This window comes from Python bivittatus, unplaced genomic scaffold, assembly GCF_059951505.1.
Source record: "Python bivittatus isolate LINGU-HERP-01145 unplaced genomic scaffold, Pbiv_v1 ctg000330_np1212, whole genome shotgun sequence".
In the NCBI taxonomy this organism is placed as follows: Eukaryota; Metazoa; Chordata; class Lepidosauria; order Squamata; family Pythonidae; genus Python; species Python bivittatus.
This window is the reverse complement of record NW_028277058.1, coordinates 58,071,732-58,093,694: the sequence shown is the minus strand read 5'-3', so window position 1 is coordinate 58,093,694 and position 21,963 is coordinate 58,071,732. Positions and strand designations below refer to the sequence as shown.

Sequence of the window (21,963 nt, the reverse complement as noted above, 5' to 3'; positions counted from 1 at the left end):
GAGAAGGCGTCCAGCGTCATTTTTCTCTTTGGGAATGTTTTTAGAATAATTTCCGTGATGGAACTCATATTGGAAAAGCTTAGAAGAAGAAAATGCATATTGTTGTTTTTTCCCCTCCTTCAAGGACGAATCCCAGTTAGAAGTCTGGCTGCTTTTTAAGACTCCATCCTGCACATTTTCTGTAGGAAGAGAGTTTGTGTAACGAGTTTCCTAAATCTTCCAATGCAAGATGCATCAGTGATAGCAACACTGAATAGCTTTAAAGCAGAGGAGAAAGAGGGAGTGATACCTAGATGTTTTTGTTCTCTAAATATGTCTATTGGGCCTAGAGCATTCTTTGGAAATATCATGCTGGAGGCTACTGCTTTGCTTTGAAATGTGCCCAATTCTTTCATTTTTAACAAAAAGATTTGTACTTTAATTAAATGTCTATGGTGGAAAAAGATTTTCCGGGGATAGGCACATTGGTATCTACAAGCACCCTATTAGAAATCCTAGTATAGCAGTGACCTCATGCATGATGTGTTGCTTAGTAATGTGAAGGAGAACATGGAATACTCTTTCTGGGTGTGTCTGAGAGCAACATTTTCCAGGTGTAAGGGCTGCCTTTGGTGTTTCAGTGGCAAGGGTCTGACTATCCTCCAGAATGTAGACCAAAATCAATGTGATGTAGGAAGGTCAGTTAATTAGTCCATGACTATTTAATATTTCTCCTGTTCTATCATATTAATGGAATGTCAGTTTGATAGCAGGTTTTGGAAGACCTTTGGGGGGGAGGATCAGTTTGTTGACTAGGAATGGGGCAAAGTAAATTCTGTTGCAGAGGGAAATCTCTTTGGGCAAATTATTTGGAGGAAGATGTCCTACCCAACGGGATGAATGAAGAGAAGAGAGAAGTCAAGAGGCAAGTTTTCAAATGCTGGGGTTGGCCCAAGGTCGACGAGGATTGTGTCTTAGTTTCCTGAATTATTTGTGACAAGTCAAGCAGAGTTTCCAACTTTCAGTAGTTTAATAATAGTGACAAGGAAAATCTCTTCTTTCACCCTTCCAGTTCAGGCTGCTGAATAAAAGAAAGCCTGAGGGGAAATATGAGTAGATTTAGGTGTGAGCTCTGCTGCTAACAGTGAAAACAAATTCCCAGGCCAAGGATATGCGAAGAACGCAATTCTGCATTCATCTTCAGAAACGGTTGTTCTGGACAGACCCCTCTCTCCCCAGTACCTGGAGTGTGGTATGCCCTGTTGTATTTACAGCCTTACTTACCAAGCTGACCCCTTCCACCAAGTGGGGAAACAATCTCATAAATAAAGCAGGTGTGTACAAGGCACTTACGTGGAACTACAGTAGAGGTAAAAGAATTATCTTGCATCTTAGTTGCCTGTTGAGAGGAAGGTGCTAGCTGGAGGCCAGTCTTCTGTTTTAAGTTGCTGAGAAGGGATGTGGCACTCCTTAGTTGGGGTTGGGAGGATGAAAGAAATGGCCTGTGTCCTTACTGGCAGAACACTGGCTGAGGTAGAAGGTAGCACTATTAAGACATGTGCTTTAGCTGATCCATGGTGTGCTGATGCCAGTGTCAGAACATTATTATCTTGTTCTGTACCTTGATGATGTACCTTGATTTTGCTGTCAGTACACTTCTTTGACACCAGTTCCCATCTGCAGAGAAAAAAAATGAAGGTGCCTATTCTGGCCACTGCTGGTAAAGGGATTGGGAGGAATTCCAGCAGCCATGCTCTGCAAATTTTCCCTACCTTGCTTATAGGTGGCCACCTTTAAACTCTCCCATCTCCCTCCTTTATCTTCTCAAGGCCAACCAATCCAGGTCCTTTGATTTCTCTTTGTAGGACATAGTTTCTTACCCTCTGATCATCTTCCCTGCCCTTTTTTGAACCTGTCCCAGTTTCTTTGAAGACTTTTTTAAGTATGGTGCCCAGAACCTGAGGTAGGGTCTAACCCAAGAAGAGTAATTACTTCATTTGTTGATGTAACCAAAAACTGCATTTTGCAGCCACATTATACTACTACCTCATATTCCTGTACCCTGTGCATTTAGTTTCTGTTTCCTACGTGAAGAACCCTGTACTTGTCTCAGTTAAATTTAGTTCTTCAGCCCATTTTTTTAATCTGTCAAGATAATTTTTTATTTTTATTTATGCCTTGTTGAGCATTAGGCATCCCACCCAATTTTGGATCATTTGCACACTTGGTAAGCTTTCTACAGATATTCTCTTCTATTGAAGCTTTCTATCTACTTTTTCCTCCAAGTCATTAATAAAAATACAGATTGTTAATTTTTTTCCTTTAGTTGATTATCTACCTGCCTTTTAATGGATAAATTGGGACCTTATGTTTTAAACAAAGAACTTGCCTATTACTATCCTTTCTCTTTAAGTTCTTCCTGCTTCCTCAAACAATGTATAAGAAAACTTCAGAACGCTTCACATTATTTTCTGTTAAAAAATATCAAATTTGTTATAACTACTTCCCAGTCATTAGTACAACTTCATAACAGAAATGATAAAATGGAATAAAAATTAAGAACCAAAAAAGAAAGATTAAACAGATGCATAGGTGGAATAAAAGTTATAACTGCAATCCTTAAGATAGTAAAAATATCAAAATAGGAGTAAATGGAAATAAAACATTAATGATAAAATACTCAAAAAAGTTAAACTTGTTTAAATGCTTAATTCTAAATTAAGGGCCCAATAAAATATTAATATGTTAAGAAAAAATTATAAACCAATAAACTCCCAGCCAGTTTAAAAAAAAACAGCTGAACCTCCATAGGATCAATCAGATTTGTTTGGTTAATAAAAACAAGTCAGCTGAAATAAATTTAGTTGAGAAAGTCAGCCTCAGCTTGAGAGAATTATTTACTGTTTGAGGGAAAGATCAGTGTTCATGCTTCCTTTTTCATTTCTTACGAATATAGAAACACTCTTACGATTAAAATAAGAAAGAAGGTCTGTCATTGGAAATTGGCTCCCAATGGATCATGAAAGATTTGGTGGAACAAATGAACCTATGCGTGTTGACTTATGAACAAGCTACTCCAAGCAAACATGCATAGGACTAAGCTGGAAAATTTGTAGCTGATTAAAAAGGATTTTACAAAACTGGCAGATTCAGCTTCTGTTCTTCATCTCACATTGAGAATATTGTTTAGTAGTCCTTAGCTGTTTTTATGGAGGGTCTCCAAAAACGGAACAGAATGGGACTATATTTGGGGTGGGCAGAGAAGCTGGCAAAAGAAAGATTGAGTTTGAAAATGCATTGGGTCTGGCTGGGGCTTCGGAGAAAAAAAATCCCCCCTCCCCAATTCCCCAGTCCAGTCCAGTTGGGCAGTGGCTCAGAATATGGCTGATTGCTCCACTCTAGGTGCCCTCCCTCCTCTGTCCTGGTCACATGACCCAGAATGGAGCTGCTATTAAGTTGTTGGAAAGAATGGCTGAAGCTGCATTCTTCAAGCCTTCGTTCCCATGATTCGTTAAGCTTCATGAGCCTCGCTTTTAAACCAGGGTGTTCTAGGTGATCTGTCAACAGTGAGAATAGTTTTTCAGCACTTCTAAGGGATATGGACAGCTCCATTGATTAAGATGAGGGTGAGCTTCTGTAGGGAGTCCACCTGCTTGGCTGATGAGTATTTTCTGAGGTTCAGAGGCACGGGCCAATTTTAACTCTATCACTGTTTTAGTTTATATTTTGAATTTTGGGATCTGTATAAGCCACCTTGATTGTTGAAGAGCAGGGAAGCAATGGAGAAGTAGGAGAGCTTCTGTGGGTTTTAACCTACCTGTGAAAACACCACATTAGGGAATTTGGGAACTCTTAAACCTGAGGAGCCAGCACGCAGTGTAGTGCTGAAGGTGTTGGACTAGGAGTGGAGACACTAGTCCCCCCTTAGCCACGGATGATCCCTGAGTGTCTCTTGGATATTCTCCCTTGGCCCAGGCTATCTCACAGGGTTGTGGTGATGGGGGCAAAAAAATAGGATGAGGGTGCTGCTAGGTGGACCACCTTGAGCTCCTGAAAACAAGGGCAGGCTATTAAATAAATAAATAAAACCAAGGTCTTATTTATTTAGCATGCTGGCCGGGGAATTCTGGGAGTTGAGGTCCATGAATGCTGACTGGGGAATTCTGGGAGTTGAAGTCCACACATCCTCAAGTTGCCAAGGTGGAGAAACACTGCTCTACCTAATGTGGAATTGTCTTGGATATCTGGTTGGAGAATACTGCATACACTCACGGGAAGCATTCTTATTTTAATTACAGGTAGTCCCTGGGTTAAGAACGCCTGGTTTAAGGATGATCCATAGTTAAGAACGGAGCCCATTGTAGCAATATTTCGAGTTAAACACACAGCGGTTCGAGTTCATTACACAATACTACTTATACAGCATTATACAATAATACTGTTCCGGCTTACATACAAATTCGACTTAAGGACAGATCTTGGGAACAGAACCTGTTCTTAAACTGGGGACTACTTGTACCTGTATTTGAAGATTGAATGGTGATTTTCAGGTGTTGCCTTCTGGTAGGGACTGTGCCTTATTTCAGATGAGCTCCATCGATTTAGCGGTTTGCCCTCAAAGGATGCAGAGTTAAACATCCTGGGAAGCAGTGCTTCCCAGAATACAATGAAGTTTACTTTTGAATTAACGTGAGATAGGATTAGATTAGACATTAGTTTAAAAGCCCTGTCCCCTTGACCCACATTCAAAGAAAAAACAATTACTAGCATATGCATTTTCAAAAACATTTTGCCTCCTTTCTTCCTAAATGTGTGTTAAAAGACCAAACCCCCCTGGAAGATACTTAATATTGGCACGAATCGACTGCAGGCGCTTTCGTACACCAATAGGTCTGCAATGCAAATATAAAACTGACATTAGAATGTATACATTTTTCTGCATCTATTAACAACATCAACATGTGGCACGAATAAGTGCTGTTTAATCTTGCATGTGAAAACTGCTTAGACTTTATGGTCCTGGCTTTAACATCTGCTGCTGAAGTTTGCAAAGTTCAAGTTATTTATATTAATTAGTATGCAGGGAAGATAAGTCCTTGCATAAAGTTCTGGTTTGATCTCGTTTTATGTTATTGTTTTTGCAAGTTTTGTCTTTTAAACAGCTGAAGAAATGGAGGAGGGGGTGGCCTCCTTCGGGATGAAGTAGTCTGTAGGAAAAGTACATTTTAAATCTGTAAATAAGTTTCAGCTTTATAGGAGGTAGATCGATCCACGGAAACAGGATGCAATCCAATAAAATACAGCTGGGTTGACTGAGATTAAAGTCTGGGTACATTGATTGCTTTGTCCACACCCCACTCCCAAATCCCATGGTTTTGCATAAAAAGTGTGTCCTAGGTTACCCAGTCAAGCTGCTTTTAAAATAAGTCCTCTAGTTGGAGTACATCTTGTTCATGGTAGAAAAAAAAAAAATAGTGTCTGATCTTCAATCTGTGGTCATGATGCTGGTTGATGAAGACAGCATCACAACTGTTCTTCTTATGCTTGTTTCATTTTAAGCTAACAATGGTCTCAGTGTCATAATATAATGCTGCACTGCAGAAAGCTACCGAGAAAAATGGTGAGATTTATCTGAGGTAGAGCAGTGGCAGTAATTATATTATGCCATCATCATTCCATTCATGAGATGGGGGGCGGGGGGAGAGGCAACTTTTTATCCCAAGGAACTTCTAATCTAAATTTCAACAGGAATAGAAAAAAATAATGATATTATAAAAAGGCATGTACTCATTCCAGGAACATGGTAAAAGCGTAGCGTGTTAGAAAGTTCAGAGCACTTTATTGAGATTGTCCCATGGTTTAATTCACTGAGGTGTTCCTTATAGCCTTCTTATAGGACAGGATCGGGGAGCCTCTTTGTTTTCTGGGGCACCCCTTTCCTCATCAGATTCAGTGGAGGAAAAGATGCTCTCTTCTTTGAGAAGAAGTACCAGTGGGGTTTCAAGAAGAGGACGAGGACCTTAGCAGAGATGGATGCGAAGTTTTTCACCTGGGAAAAAGAAAGCGAAAATCTGGGTTCTGCTCTCCAATCATCCTTGAGTTGGTAGCAAACTAGCCTGGCATGACATTTGATGTCCCCATTGTCATTCCTTTCCCTGTCTCGGTTGCCAGTCATTGCAGTCATCTAATGGGTGGCAAAATTTCCCAGATTTGACATACTTTAAGGCTACCCACAGATGGTTTCAGATGAATGGGGAAAAAGTACTTTGACAGTAGTATTGGTAAGGTCAGTGTAATCTTGTTATAGGCAGAGGGAGATACAAAGGCAGAAGAAAAGGTTGCCAGAATGTATTTAGGTCATATTTAGATACAGGTAAGGGAAGGATCCAGGAGTACAAATATAAGCTGAACGACACCTGGGTTAGTACATGTGAAATGGGACCTGGCTTTGACTTGGTTTGGTCAGAGGACACCTCTAGCATTGTGTTTGCTCTGGGAATCCTATTTTAAGAAGTTTTCAGGGAAACTGTAACAGGTTCCAAGAAGGACAATAATGTTTATGGGCAGACTGGAATCTGAGCTAGAAAAAGGAGTGATTGAACAAACTGGATATGTTTAGACTTCAGAAAAATCAGCTTTGATGAAGATCTACTTTGTTTCATCCCAGCATGCAAGGCATGGAATAGGGAACAGGTTATTCTGGATAAATGGTAGGAATGGCCAATTCTACGAATGGGAAATATTTTTCATCTGGGAATGCTTAGAGGGCTGGAAACCAGAAACTGAGTTATTTCAGTAGCCAAATTCATTGTGTAGTAGAAAGGGAGCCAATGGTCCTCAATGTCCTCTGTCATGGATTAATTTTAATAGGTATAATTTGTCTGGCCATGGCTATTTATTTACACCTTGTAGGGCCTTTTCATCTGGCATTTTTATTTTAAAAAGGAAATATTAATAGATGCATGATATACAGTTGCCTAAATATCTGAAGAAAAAAAAAGCAGTGGGTTGGACCTGAACTTTTTCATGCTTAATGAGTGTGCACCTGGATCAAATGCCTATAAACAACTTAGTTAACCTTTAAAACTTTAAATTACCTAAATTAACAGAGGACATTGAGGACCACTGGCTCCCTTTCTATACATACTGAACTTGCCTACTGAAATAACTCAGTTTCTGGTTTCCTGCAATACACTGGGCCATCACTGGTTTGCACAATACACTAAATAACAGATGTGTAACCAAGGTTACCCCAAACCAAGGTTAACTTATGCAGTTGCATCTGCTTTAATGGGTTTTGTTAAGAGGTTTGTATAAAGACAGCCAACCTGCCTGTGAAAATTTATCAATATTGCCACGTGTATTTTCATCTCTCTCGACAGCCGCATGACTACTTTGTAGAAAGTGTATATATACAATATATTATCATCTAGATTATTGCCACTTTCCATACATTCAGGGAATTGGGGATCAGTTGTTGGCCGTCTTTCAGTCTTAACCAGTTTGTATGTACATGACTAGTTCATTCTAACTGGTTATTTCAAATTGCAAGATGTTTGCTTTTGTTTGTACGTGTTTTTAAATCTTTTACTCCTATCTAAACAGTTTAGTGGTTATGGAATGGAAAAAAAATGAATGTCAACAAGCCTTTCTATTAACGATTGTCTTGTTGAACTCGAGGGGGATGAACTTCTGAGTAAATGCAGAGAACTAAGTAGTACATTAGCTTTATTAGACTAGCTCTGTCTTCTCAAAATAAAAGGTTCTAATCATTTATGGAGCTGCAACATTTAATGGGTTGGATTAATTAATTAAAAGAATCTCTCCACTGGCTAAACTACTGTTCCTCAATAATGAAGCAGCCTGTCTCTTTCTTCAGCTGTATAATTTATAGTTATAAATTGTTATTCATTATTTTTACTGCTAAAGCTGTAGGTGTCTGGGTTTCAGTCTGAAAGAAGTTTAGATTATTTGAAGGTTGTAATAGATGTGACACATTATTTGTTCAAAAAGAAAAGCACTCATAATGTTAGTTACATGGTGAAACAAACCCATTGAACTCAAAGTTGGTCATGGCTGATGCAAATTTCTTTTGAATTTGGTAGGCTTATTGATTCTGAGAACGATCAAATTTTAATCTGAGCCAGTGCCCCATTCACTGGCAAATCTATGCAGTGTTAACCAGATGAATGAAAATTCATGGAGGTTCCAGCCCTCTGCGACATCCTCTCTGAGTGTTAGTGCCATTGAACTCAATGGGACATATTTCTAAGTAGGCGTGTGTTGATGTGAAATCAGTTTCAGGATTTCTCAACAGCTCTACCGTTCTAGGCACACTTACTCAGAAAAAAACTGCTATCCTGTGGAAGAAAGAGAGGTGTATTTTCTAGATGGTGCTGTGATCTGAATTCAAAAGGGAAAAGGTGTTTCAGAATGTGTGCAGGTGTGTACATTGTTACACCTGTCAGAGCACCAACGGTGTTTTCCTGAGATTCCCTTTTGAATCCAATTGCTACACAGCTCTCATTCTCTAATGTCAATGTGTTTTAGGATTATGGTTTTAATTGTGTGTGTGTGTGGGGGGGGGGGGCGGTGGTGGAAGTAAGGCATCTTGTTTTATTTCTGCATTTTATCATGGTGGTGATCTGCCAAGGGTCCCGAGATGCAGCAGTATAGAAATGTAATAAACCAATCCCTGTGATTTAATGGCAACTTATTTAATTCTAACACCTCTGGCTTTTTGACTAGAGGTGGTTAGACCTGAATGTTGAGCTTGGTGGTGGGGGGGAGAAAACCTGTTCTAACTATTTCCAACCCAGCTTCCCTGTTTCTTCCCTTTGCTGTCCCTCAATGAATGTCCCCTTTTGTTTTCAGAAGGCAGGGAGTGTGTAAACTGTGGAGCTACCTCAACCCCACTATGGAGGAGAGATGGCACAGGGCATTACCTCTGTAACGCCTGTGGATTGTATCATAAAATGAATGGGCAAAATCGGCCGCTGATAAAGCCCAAAAGAAGACTGGTAAGTTGAATTTGAATCTCAAAAAATGCACTAACTTCTTTTTTTTTCCTTTTCTTTCTCCCCCCCCATCTTCCTTTCTTCTTCTTCCTTTTTTCTTCCTCTTCTTCTTTCTTCCTTTTCTTCTTTCTTCATCTCCTCCTCTTCCTCCTCCTTCTCCTCCTCCTCCGTTTGATTTCCTCAGCCCAAGATGGAGAACTTTCTGGAGGGAGTAGAACTGGGCCAATCCGCCCAAAGTCTTATCTGTCTGTACAGAAGAGAGTTTTTGAGGGGGCCCGCTCCCCTTTTTTCACTATGACTGCCAAGTTATGTACCATTTCTGTCTCTCTCTATATGCCTTTTTAAAAAAAAAGTTCATGATTTTTTGCTTTTAAATGAAAGGTAGGGCCACGATGATCTTGGATGGTTTTTCTTCAAGGGTGGTGGTGGTGGTTGAAGGTGGAGGAGCTGCAGAAATGTATGTGAAGGAAGGGAGAGATTGGGGGAAAAGGAGAGGTGGGGTTGATGTCTTGAAGCTTATTGTTTGAAAAAGTTGAAAAGGTCCTGAGGGCTTAAAGATGGTAGACCGAATGTTTTCCAAGATGGGTTTGTTAGAGTACTGAAAGGTTTCAGAAGCTGCTCTTGAAAAAAATTAGATGTTTTTATGTCATCTTTCTCTTCAATAAAATGAGTGAGAGACTTGAAAGAGAGAGAAAACCCTATAACCTGGGGTAATAATGCATTCTCTTGATAATCCAAGCCATTCTTTCATTTGAGTTTGAAATGATTACTTTTATAGTATTATCCAGGTAGATAGAGCATGGTTAAACAAACTTTTTCAAGTTGGCCACACTTTAGGATTTTAAATACTGGGGGCTCTCTAAAAACCATTGAGCTGAATGGGGCTGATATTTTTGTCCCATGTTTCCTTCTCTGGGAATACCTTTCCTTTCCTTTTGCCCCAAACCTACAACATTGTGCCACTGAAAAGCTGTGACTTGGTTGTTAGCTTTGGTGACATGTTCTGTGGCTGCTTGGGGACTGCAAAAATCAGAGTTGGGCCGATACATAGGCTGTGGATTGCCAATTCCACGATAGAGCAGAGGGGATAACCAGAATCTGGTTATGAAGAGAGAGAGAGATGGAGGTGCTGTGGTTATGGAGATATCGAGAAGGAGCTGCTATGTCCTTGGGTCTGTCCTAAACCTGGGTTTATGCCATTCTCATGCTTAACAGTGTTTGACTGTTAGAATGGAAGGGGAGTGGGTAAGGAGAAACACATTTTTTCCTGTACTTATGAAGTTTTTTCCCCCATGGTCTTTTCAGCCCACCTGGGTTTTTCCTTATCAGGACCCTTGTGTTTTTTCCTCTTTGAGAAAAAAAAAAGCAGTATGGGGAGGGGATGTAAATGGGGCCAAGGAAAAAGAATTAGGCAGCCCCTTCCTCTTTGCCAGTGCCCTATCCAAGCACGCATCCTCCTGAAGCTGCTTTTCATTAGAAAAATAAAAGTTGGAGGAAACTTCCATATGACTGCGTGTACCGTGTCGTTTGGCCCTAAGGAAATAGGACATTTTTTTGTTTCTACATCTGTTTCTCTAAATGTTTTGGAAGGCTTACAAGGCTGTTTGGATAAATAAGTTAGTCCTTTAAATTGTAATGGAGAGAGGGGGAGCTGAGTAAGTTTTTTTTGGGGGGGAGTGAGTGTAGAACTGAAGCTGGACATCTCTAAGCAGAAATTCTGCCTCTCCCCCCTTTTTGATATGAGCCCTTTTTCAGGTGAGGGAGAGCATATATGGAAGGAAGTGGTGTTAATTTTCAGTCTCTAGTCATCTGTCAATGTAAGTTACCTGAATTCTTGCTGGGTTGTGCTATACTATGTATTCCTGGGGTTTTTATGCCATCATACGGAGGGGTTGGCAAGGAATTTGAAAGGCTTCCTGAGGGCACCAGATGCGCTCTTATTTTTGCTGCAACCTAGAGGTGAGTAGCACGACCTTGGTTAAAGGTTGGAAAGGCACCTTAGTGCGGCCCATAGCCTTGTTCCCCAAGGGGCATTGTGGGAATTTAAATGGTGGATAGACTGAAATTCATGGTGCTGATTTTAGAGCGACAAGCTGGTTGTTTTTCAGAGGGGAGGGGGTACAAAGCATGTTTGGATGGTCAGTCTTGTTACACTGGCCTGACTTTTTTCCTTTATGATTGGTCACCTTGTTTTGGCAGCCATCTTGGAAATGAGCTGGGAGTTTCCAGGCCGTGCTCCCCAAATGCCAAATGTGACCCCCAACCAAGACAAGGCAGGACTGCTGGTGTAGGTGAACCAGCAGTCTGAGAGACCCACTTCTGGGTAATATTCAGCTAGATCAGTGTTCCTCAACCTTGGCAACTTGAAGGTGTCTGGACTTCAACTCCCAGAATTCCCCAGCCAGCATGGCTGGCTGGGGAATTCTGGGAGTTGAAATCCAGACACCTTCAAGTTGCCAAGGTTGAGGAACACTGAGCTAGATCAGCCAAGATCCAGGAATCAGCTTCTTACATACCAAAGATTCGCCAATCCCTGAGCTTCTTCCATCTCCCCCCACAAAGTTTTGCCTGTCGCACAAAACGTGGGGCACACTTTGCATCCAGGAAAGCTAGACTTTTATGAAAATAAAAAAAAGAATTTTATTAGCTTCTCTTTGGAGAATGAGAGGCTGACTTTTCCTGGCTCTGCTTCATTTTCCTTTTATAACAATCATCATATAAAGTCAAAGGGCCACTTTGATTTACTCTGTTTCCTTTCAAAGGATACTGTGACTTGACTTAAGCACTTTTACCCCTTTCCTGGGAAGACAAGGAGAAAACTACGATTGCTGCTACTAATAAAAGCAATAGCTGCTTTCGAGGGAGGAAAAGGTTTGGTGCATTTTCTGATAGATAGATCACAGACACACACATTACTTACTTATGAAAATTCTTTCATTTGAATGTATGAGCAACACTATTTTCCTTCCCCACACCAACTACTAGAATAGATTTGCATGCAATGCTGAGAAAGAACACTTCGTTCACGCCTTCAGTAGATATCAGGAGTTCTCCTGGTTGAAGTGTCCTAGTTTGTGGTGTCCATGGTGGACAGCCAGAAGCATTCAAAAATTAAGACACCCCTTTATACATCACTGCCACCCTTAGCCCCCAAATGTAAGAAAAGACAGATGTTTATACAATGTGCATGTGCTGATTTATATGACCAGTATAGGTAGTCCCCGGGATTAAGAACACCTGGTTTAAGGAGGTCCCCTAGTTAAGAATGGAGCCTACTGTAGCAAATTTAAGTTAAATACACAATGATTTGACTTAAATACACAATGGTTTGAGTTAATTCCACAGTGATTCCACAATACTACTTATACATTTTATACAATAATACTGTTCCGGCTTACATACAAATTTGACTTACGGACAGTCCTGGGGACTACTCGTCCATGCATGGGTGGAAATGGTGGCTACAGCTTAAATGGAAATGGAAGATATGGGATCAGGATGGGGAGGCCTCCAAATTGGTTGCTTGAACAGCCTGTTCAGGCTGTTGCTTGAGTGCTTCATGTGGATGAATGCTTCAAGACCCGTTTCCTGTCTTTAGTGCTGAACTTGAATGAGGAGCCCATCAAATAGAGGCATCTTTCCAATTATGTGCAGCACCTCACTGAGCTTGGTTGATCTCCAAAAGATAGGTGAGGTCAGGCTGGGCATCACGAGGAAATCCTAGGATAGTAAGATTGACTAGGAAGCTAAAAAAACAACAACCCTGTATTGTTGCCAAGAAAACTACATGGAAATGTCCCTGAAGTCACCCATCTGAGCTTGACTTAAATGGTTTTTTTGCTTTTACCTTGACTCTAAACACAACAATCTTATAGAAAAGTAGGAGTCATGACCTCCTAGCTGTAAGACCAAGATGGCCTCTATTGGAGATGTTCCATGTTAGACTCTATCAACTTGCTGGGCTCACAAGCTGACCCCAGTGTGCAGCAAATTTAGCCCACCAATCCTCTGTACTGTTCACCGAGCTACTGTAGTGTGCAACTTATAGGCTGAAAATCCTCATCTCCAGTTGCTTGTGGCCACGTACAAATGTCCATCCCTCCCAAGCAGAAGTGCAACAGGGTTAAACTCTCCCTTCATTTCCAGCACTGAGTGAGCATTTGGATTATTCCCCCTCCCCTTGATGCTCCAGAGCTGGATGTCAGGAGAGCAATGAGAACCAGGGTAGAAGTGGTCTTTTCCTTGTGTGTGGTAGGTCTCTTAGTCAGCATAGTTAATAGTCATGGAACGTGAGCCAACAAAGCCACTTACTTTTAGAGATCTGATCATTTGTGACTCAGGATATGTTGAGACTACAACTCCCGTATTGTCTTGTGTTGAGGGATAGTTCTAACCCATCTGGGAGAGTCATAGTTGGGGTGAGCCATTTGTTGGACACCCAAAGCACAGCAGTGGTTCTTAAGTCTCCCTTTGCACGAATAGATCAGACTGGAGAACATCTTCTGTTGGATGCTCCGGTGGCTTCCATTGAGCTCCTACCAAATTTCTAAAATGAAAGATACTGGATACAAGTTTTCCTTGAGAGTCAGAAACCTTCCCTCCTCATTCCAGGGGCTACAGCAGGCTTCCATGCCTTGAACGTCTTTAAATTCTCTGTTCTATGAATCTAGTTGTTTGTTTAGGTGCTTGATTTCTGGATTTGAGCCTGATGTCTCCGTGGTTTCACCTTCTCAGATTCTCCATGGGAAAGCTTAAGTCAAGAAGACAGCCTCCAAGAGTCTTGGACTTAGGCTCTCCAGTGGGCTGGGAATTATAAAAGCTGAAGTCCAACATTCTTAATGGGCATTTTGCTAGGGAAATGCTGAAAATTCTGGTGTCCATATCCCTTGCTGTATCCTTATACAATGGGCTGTTTGCCACCTTATTTCACCTCTTTTGTGGGGGTATTACTTCTGTTCAAGGGGTAGAGCTGTAGACATTCAAAGGGTAAGCTCTGGACTTCTACAATAGAAACCTGCTCTCTGTTGCACACCCCGTTGGCCACCTGGTCCTTTTAGTGTTGCCACACAAAAGCATCACCGAGAGGGGTTAATGCTGATTGAGTGACTTGGATGCCTTGAGCAGGCTCATCAATTCTCTGTGGTTCTGTCCAGATGCAGGCACTTTATCAACTGCATTGGACCACACTGGTGGGGAATGGAAGCCAACATTCGAGAATTCCAAGTTATGACACAATCCATTGACAAAAAGATGTATGAATCAGCTCTAAACTGACACAACAATCATTAGCAGGCACCGCAGACTCAGTTTAGTCAAAGTGAAACATGTTTAGATTCCACTGCTGTCAGCAGGAAAGTTAACATGGTTTAAAGCTTAGGCATAGTTTGACTGCACTGTTCCCTGAAAGTAAAATAAAAAAGAGATTTAATGTAGACCCTGTAGGTTTTCTTTTTATCATTATCTGACTACATCAGCAAAGCTGGGGATACTTTGGGGGAGTGCTTTTCAACATTTTGAGATTTTATTGGGAAAAAAACAACACATTTCTAGTCCATAAAGTCACAAAGATAAGCTTTAATATTGGTTGGGCAGTGCCTTGGGAAATCACAAGAGAGATATTGGATAGATAACTTCACAGGTTTCCAGTTCTTGGGCAAAGAGACTTCAGTGACATACATAACTCTATTCTGTTTCCTCTCTTGCCAGTGTAAGAAATAGTGTGTTTAAACCCAGCATCGTAATTAATCTGGTCCTGATGTTTGGACTCTCTGTCCGGTCAGAAGATTATAACTAAATTGTTGAACACTGACACTGTTTTACAAATACTGTACAAAGTACCACGTTTATTCCTGGATGTGCTAGTTAAAAAACACAACTATGGAAATCTGATTAACGGTTCCTGGGAAGAAACTTTAGGAATGGTTCTGTGTGATCAGGAAAAAAAAAAATGTCTGAGAGAGTGGAACGTTAGTGCTTTCTATGGGATAAAGTTGTTGCATGTGGCTTGACTAAGTGCGTTAGCTGCTGATGACGTTTATTAGTCATGGTGTGCTGCAATGAGAACTTAACAGAATAACATTGGTTGATCTTTCGGGGTGGACTATGGTTGAACATTTGTTTACAGGCTGTCTGCATAACATATGACTCCAGCCTGAGACGAACACGCAGAGGAATGTCAAGGAGAACAGCTCTGAATGTCTAGCATCTTTAATTAACTCCGTCTTAGGCAATCGGTGGTCCCGGGGTGGTTGGTGGGATAAAGGCAGGTTGCCCATAAAGGGAGCAAATCAGATTGAAGGGGTGTAGGTGGGTGGATGGATAGTTTTTCTACCCACCCAGATCATCCAACTACCCTTGTGTGGTCAAAACATCCAAGGGTACCTCCCTTGGCATCCATCAGGCTCCCTGGTCCATCCGGTTTCCATTTTTTAATTTATAAAAATACATTACAGTGGAAACTGGGCAAGCTTTAAATTGAAGTGCCAATCTCAATACTCTTTAGAAAAGAATGTTCTAGTCCCCCGCAGGCCTTTTTAAGAAATAATAAAAGTGGGGGCTATAATCTGGTTGTTTGGATGTTTGCCCATCTACCCAGAGAAGGAAAGCAAAGCTAAGCTGGAATTTTAGGGAGGACCCTGAAGGACTAAGAAGGTTGTATGGAGCAGGCCTGCTGGTTTGCCTTCTGTTCAGTGGGTGTTTTTGCTCTCCCCACAGCCATCTTGACTGCCATTTTATGAATAGGAAACCCCACCCCTGAGGGCAGACATTTTGTGAGAGAGTGCCATGCTCTCAAAATTCCATAAGAAGGTGGGGGATCCAAGAGAGAGAGAGATGCTTTACTGAGCAAAGCCCCACTTCTCTCTTGATGGAGAGAAGTGGGGCACTCCTGTATGCTTCAGAAAGGTACCATACTTTGATCCGAGCCTCAAGAAAACATGTTCATGTTATGCTGTTTTGCAACTGGACAAGGGCAATAAACTAATCTGAACAGGAGCACTTTACACAAGGTATTTTGTTGCTGACCCACTAGTTAAGAACATAAACAAAATGGTAGAGCGGTATCAGTCATTTGTGGAGTACTTTCCTTTTATTGGAGTCAGATATGTATAATGTTTTCATTTAATCTTGCAAGGACATTAATATGCTTCTTTGGGAATTTTAGCGAACGTGCTTCTATGACTATGGACATTATTTGATGAGGCTGATGTATCTGGTGGGAAAAAAGGTGGATGGAGAGAGCTGGGCTAAGGACTTCAAAGTTTAAGTGTCAAAAATGAAAGGTGGATGGACATAGGATAATTGAGAATAAGCACTGAGTAGGATGGAAATTTGGCCGTTGCCCCTGAGATGTGAAGACTTTTATCTCTTGGATCTTGAATGGTAGGAAAACCCATTGCACAGGTTCAAAAGTCCTGGACACTGTAAACAGTTTGTAGGGATAAACCAGTCTCAAATTAAACTCTAACATGGCTCAAGTTTAATTCCTGATTTAAAGCTTAGTGGCTGAACTAGGTGGATCTATTCTGGCTTGATGGTACTCCCATTTGGAGATACAAATGGTTAATGGTCTCACTGGTTCTAGAGAGCCCCATTAATAATGTATCCAGGATTGTTACTCATCTGTAGTTTTTTTTCTTGACTGTTCATAGCTAGGAACTCTATTTTTTATCAGTTGAAAAATTATGGATAAAGAACATAAGAACATAAACGGTGCCCTGCTGGATCAGAGCCCTGGCCCATCCAGTCCTGTAGTCTGTTCTCCCAGTGGCCAACCAACTGGACAAGGAAGCCTTCTAGTCTCCCAGCAGATGGCCTTCAGAGGCAGTCCCACTGCCATCAGGACTAATAGCCATTGATCCCCACCACTTCCATGATTTGGTCCAACCCTTTGTTGACACCAGCCAAGCTAGTAGCCAGCACCCCATCTTGTGGTAACAAATTCCAAAGTTTATGCTTTGTATAAAAAATATTTCTTTTTGTCTGTCCTGATTCTTCAAAGATTCAATTTAATTGGCTTCTGGTTAGTTGCCATGAGAAACACAAACACAATGAATAAATACTATTTTTGTGTGGCTTATCAGTAACAGATGATAACTTTTGCAACTTTGAACTAATCAGTGAGATTTTTGTTGATTATAATCTAGTGTGTTTCAACATCAGCATCATGCCACTTTGATCTGATGTTGTCACAGGCATAATTGCTGGAGAAAGATACAATCCTCCATAGAGAACACTCACTCTTATCAACAGATCTGGGCTAATGTAAGACCCATTCATTCAACGGGTGACTACATGATTACATTTGGATCTAGCCCCTGAAGAACTGCATGAATCGATGCATGATTTGTTGTAATGGGCTGGCTTTACTTTGTTTCTCTGGATGCACACCAATGTTTTAGGGTCTTCAAAACCCCCCGTTTTAATATATTTGTGACGTGACTTTGCTTTCTCCCTTCTCCCCCAGTCAGCTGCAAGAAGGGCTGGGACATCATGTGCAAACTGCCAGACCACAACCACCACCCTGTGGAGGAGGAATGCCAATGGTGATCCAGTGTGTAATGCCTGTGGGCTGTATTATAAGCTCCACAATGTAAGTGAGATGGTCACACTCTCAACTGATCCTTAGAGATAACATGGTTGCACTCAATGGTAAAGCTAGACTGACTGCTCTTGATCTGCTCAATCATCTTGCAGACTCTTTGGGTCAAATGCAGGACATTTCAGTACACGTTGATACTTTCTGATGACCTGTGAAGCATCTGAATCAAGCTGGGCTAATAAGGTTTAACTCAATAATGGGGCATTAACAAGTCCCTTTTGAGAAAAGAAGATGCTACCAAACCATATTATTGTTAATACTATTACTATTAATTTATAACAAAGAAATGTCAGCACCCTATAGCTACCTGGAGTTGACCCAAACCTTGTCATTGGGTTAGATGAAGATCTAGGGACTGTGTTAGCACAACACGGTTATCTTGCTTGTTTTTCTTTTGTTGGGTTGGTGTGTTGTGATGAGTTGGCTGGTTTATGATTTAGTATATTGGGTCAGCTCAGTTATCCAACTAAGCAGCTGCAGCAAACGCAGTCTTGGAGTACACAAAGGACAATCAATCAATCAATCATGGAGCTCACAATTTAGATTCTACAGGGTGTATTTATATTAGAATCTTTCCAGTGCTCTATATCTGTAATGGGAAGAGAGAAGGAGCAGGGGGTCCAGAGAGGGTGTTTGGCTGAAAGTATCTCAAATCTGGAGCCAGTCTTGGTTTGATGATAGATCCTTAGAAAAGGGATATTCAACCTGTAGCCTACCAATGGCTCTTAGCTCCTATTCGGCTACCTGTAAAACTTTAATCACCCAAAGACAAAACTTTGTTGACCTTTTTCCAACGTATACCTCACTGTGCTATTGGATTTGTTCTTCTGCAGCTGATAGAGATATAGGTGAAGATGTAGATAGGAGAAGCATGGTCCCTGACCACAGAAAAGGTTGCCAGACCTTGCCCTAGAACTTTGGGGTGTGTGTGTGTGTTTGAGACAGAGAGAGAGAGAGAGATTTTGGAAAAGCAGGAGGCATGACCAGCCCACAAAAAAGTTAATTGATTTTTGTTTAGATTAACAGACCCCTGACCATGAAGAAGGAAGGCATCCAGACCCGAAACCGAAAAATGTCTAGCAAGTCGAAAAAGAGCAAAAAGGTCCATGACAGCCTGGATGATTTTCCCAAGAGCAGCTCCTTCAATCCTGCCACCCTTTCCAGACACATGTCTTCTATCAGCCACATTTCGCCGTTCAGCCATTCAGGGCACATGCTTACCACACCCACTCCCATGCACCCATCCTCCAGCTTGTCTTTCGGACCTCACCACCCCTCCAGTATGGTCACCGCCATGGGCTAAGGAGCGAATCTTGGAGAAGAGAGACTTTCCTGCTTAAAAGAAAAAGAAAAAAAAAAAAAAGAAAAGAAAAAAGAAAAGAAAAGAAAAGAAAGAAGTCCCCTTTTTAAGTTCTCGGAACGAGAGATACCTTTATATACTTGCCTCATTTTAAGCAAGCATTCTTGCCCTTCAAAACTCTTGGATGCAGATGGAAAAACAAGACAGGAAAATAAAAGAAAATGGAAATTGTAAAGCTGGCTGAAGTCCTCAGAACAAAAGAAACAAAGCAAAATTTAATGTGGAAAGTTGACTGTTGGCTGCTTTTTCAAGCGTCTTTGTGTTTCTCAACCACCGAATCGGGATCCCATTTGTGAATAAATCATTGCAACGCAACTTCACTGTTGAACTGGGTTTTTAGTGCTGTGAAATGATGATGATGATGATGATGATGATGATGATAATAATAATAATAATAAAACCAGACCACCCCCCCTTCCCCCTTGCCCCCCGCCCAAAGTAAAGCAAATAGTTGCTGAACACTGTATAACTTATATTGTAAGAAATATTGTACATTTTCGAGGAAGACTCTGAAAACTGAGTAGCTGTAAAAAAAGGAAGGGGAAAAAAAAGGAAAAAAAAAAAAGATTTGGAGATGTTGATAGTGCAAGCCAAGTACCATGAGAAACATTTTATGGTACGGTCTGAGAAGAATGAGGTCAAACCGGCAAATGGACAAATTGCCAGTTATGCTTTTTTGCTGTTTCTCTCTCTCTCTCTTTCTCTCTTTCTTCACATACTGGCTGGAATTATTTTGATGCGTTAAAAATAAATGACATCCAAGTTGTAAGCAAATCATCCATTCCAGGCGACGGGCCTCTGAACAATGGAGAAGTGGTTGAATGGTTTCAGGGCAATTGGTGTGACACACAGCTTGTTTGCCGCAGCCAGTTTGTCTAAGGCCTATCCGCATTGTGAACCAGTTCCTGTAATTGTTGTTTGTATGTATAACTCAAAAGCTCTCAAATAAGACAAGATGTAGATTTATTTCATCCTATGATGCAGATTGAATGGTTGTACAAATTTTACTTGCTGCTAGTGTTAAGAATGGCGCTTTGGTTTTTGTTTTCATATTTTTCCTCCTCTTTTTTTTTTTTTGGAGAATAAACTAGATTAAATTCTGTTGATTGGATGTCAGCTTGTGGTTTGGAGTGATGGGAAGTCTTTTCTGGGTTTCGATTTCCATGACAGTTCCACACAGCATTTGCTACTTGGCAAAAGGGTCTCAAGACTGAAGTTGAGCAACTGGGGCCACTTAAATAATTGGATGTGTGCTAATTTTCTTTGACCATAAGAAGCATTTAAACCATGTGTTCCAACTTTGCCCAGCTAGGATAAATTCTCTATTTTCGGGTCCTTGCACCTTATAAATAACATTTACTGTCTTTTTTTGGGGGGGAGGATTTGCTTAAAATACGCTCATATGCAAATTACAATTCCTAGCATTCCTCTACATATTTCCTAGGATGCCAGGAGTTGTAGTAAAGCACCATGTGGAATTCCACCAGGTACCAAACTCTGGCTTAAATAGAGTATAAATTCTGCAAGGGAGGGAAAAACACAGGTGAAACCCTGTGCAGGTAAACCTGATCACCTGACCTGATTGAAGGGCAGGTTCCAAGTTCTTAGCATTCATTCATCTCTATCTCTGGAATGTCTAAGGAGTTAAGGGTCTGAACAGGAAGTGGATACATCTTGTATCCAATGCACATGTACATCTGTATGCATGTGGACACCAACAGACTTTTTAGACCAAAGGTCTGCTGCTCTTGTTTACCTCGTTCCCTCCAAACCAACCCTCAGCTATTTGGTAGCCCCATCTTGAATCATAGCTAGCTAATGGGCTCTTAATGAAGCAATTTCACTGGCTTTTAAGTTCTCCAAGAGACCAATGCTACATACATTTTCTAGGACCTTTTTTCCCTGTTGGATGCAAATGGCAGGTTTTTGATTTTTGGCATCAAGATGAGCATGAATCCCAGAATTGCTACATTCTATGCTCTCTTTTAATGACTGTTTTATGCACTTGATAAGGCATTTGTTAGTTGACTTGGCTTCTTGAAGAACTTTAAGAGAAGACAGCATGCTATAGAATTAATATTAAGTCTGTCAGGATCAAGGAAAGTTGAGACTACCGTATCAGTCTCCTGTAGTGTTGGGATAGGTCAATTATTTGCCAAATTAGAATCGTGGAGTTGGAAAAGGCTATTTGGGTCATCAAGTTCACCCCTTACTCATCCGTTATCATGCTGGACAGAACCAGAAGATATTCCTGGTGAAGATGATGCAGAGTTGGATCACATGCCTTTTTTTCAAAGAGTGTTGACTAATGAAGAAACTCTCAACTTGTGGGTGATCAATCAATCCTAACATGTTTGTATAGGTGGAAGGAGGGAGAGGCAGGACCATAGAATGCAATTTCTTTCTTGACAATGCTTTTGAATTGGGAAAAGGAAACTTGCTGGATATAATCAAAATTAGATCAATGGCTCATGGTCTTGATAGCTGTAAAATAAACATTCATTCAATTTGTACTGATTGAAGTAGCATAAAAGCACATGAAGAATTAAAAATGCTGTTTGCTCCTGTCAGAAACCTACTTTGAAGGCCTGGAATAACAGTCTCTGGAAAGCAACTGTTAAAGAAGGCAGCTATTCTCCTGGTTGTGTTTTCTGAATGCATCTGGTTAGTCACATGAAGAGAGAGTGCTGGATTAGGTGGGCCTGTCAGCTGAACCAATAAGACACTTATCTTCTTATCAGGTCTATTTAGAACAGCATTCTTCAACCTGGTGTTCTCCTACTGAGTTGCACTATGACTTCTATTACCTATCACTCATTGTGGCTATAGCTGCAGAATGATGGGGATGGTGGAGCATAATCTGGAAGTATTTTCTATCAGTTTGTGTGCCCAATGCACTATACCTTGTCCTAGAATCTATGCTGTGGGCCAGTTAAATCCAAATTTGCTGCCCTCAGAGAGGATGATGGCCACCTGTAGAGATGGTTTCCAAATAAATTCATGGAAAA

At 40.9% G+C, this 21,963-nt stretch overlaps 1 protein-coding gene across 4 annotated transcripts in view; it reads left to right on the top strand.

Annotated features, from left to right (window-relative positions):
* The window catches only part of GATA3 (GATA binding protein 3), a 47,642-nt gene extending 27,634 nt beyond the window's left edge, over positions 1-20,008 (top strand). The window contains exons 3-5 of one of the 4 annotated variants that reach the window (XM_025173090.2): positions 8,857-8,999; positions 17,461-17,586; positions 18,614-20,008. In XM_025173090.2, the coding sequence (XP_025028858.1) occupies positions 8,857-8,999; positions 17,461-17,586; positions 18,614-18,898 (554 nt within the window). In that variant the 3' untranslated portion in view covers positions 18,899-20,008. Of the gene's footprint in view, positions 1-8,853; positions 9,000-17,460; positions 17,587-18,613 lie in introns of all 4 variants that reach the window. The other 3 variants (XM_025173089.2, XM_088141403.1, XM_088141402.1) reach the window with 3 other exon arrangements.
* The last annotated feature ends 1,955 nt before the right edge of the window (positions 20,009-21,963 follow it).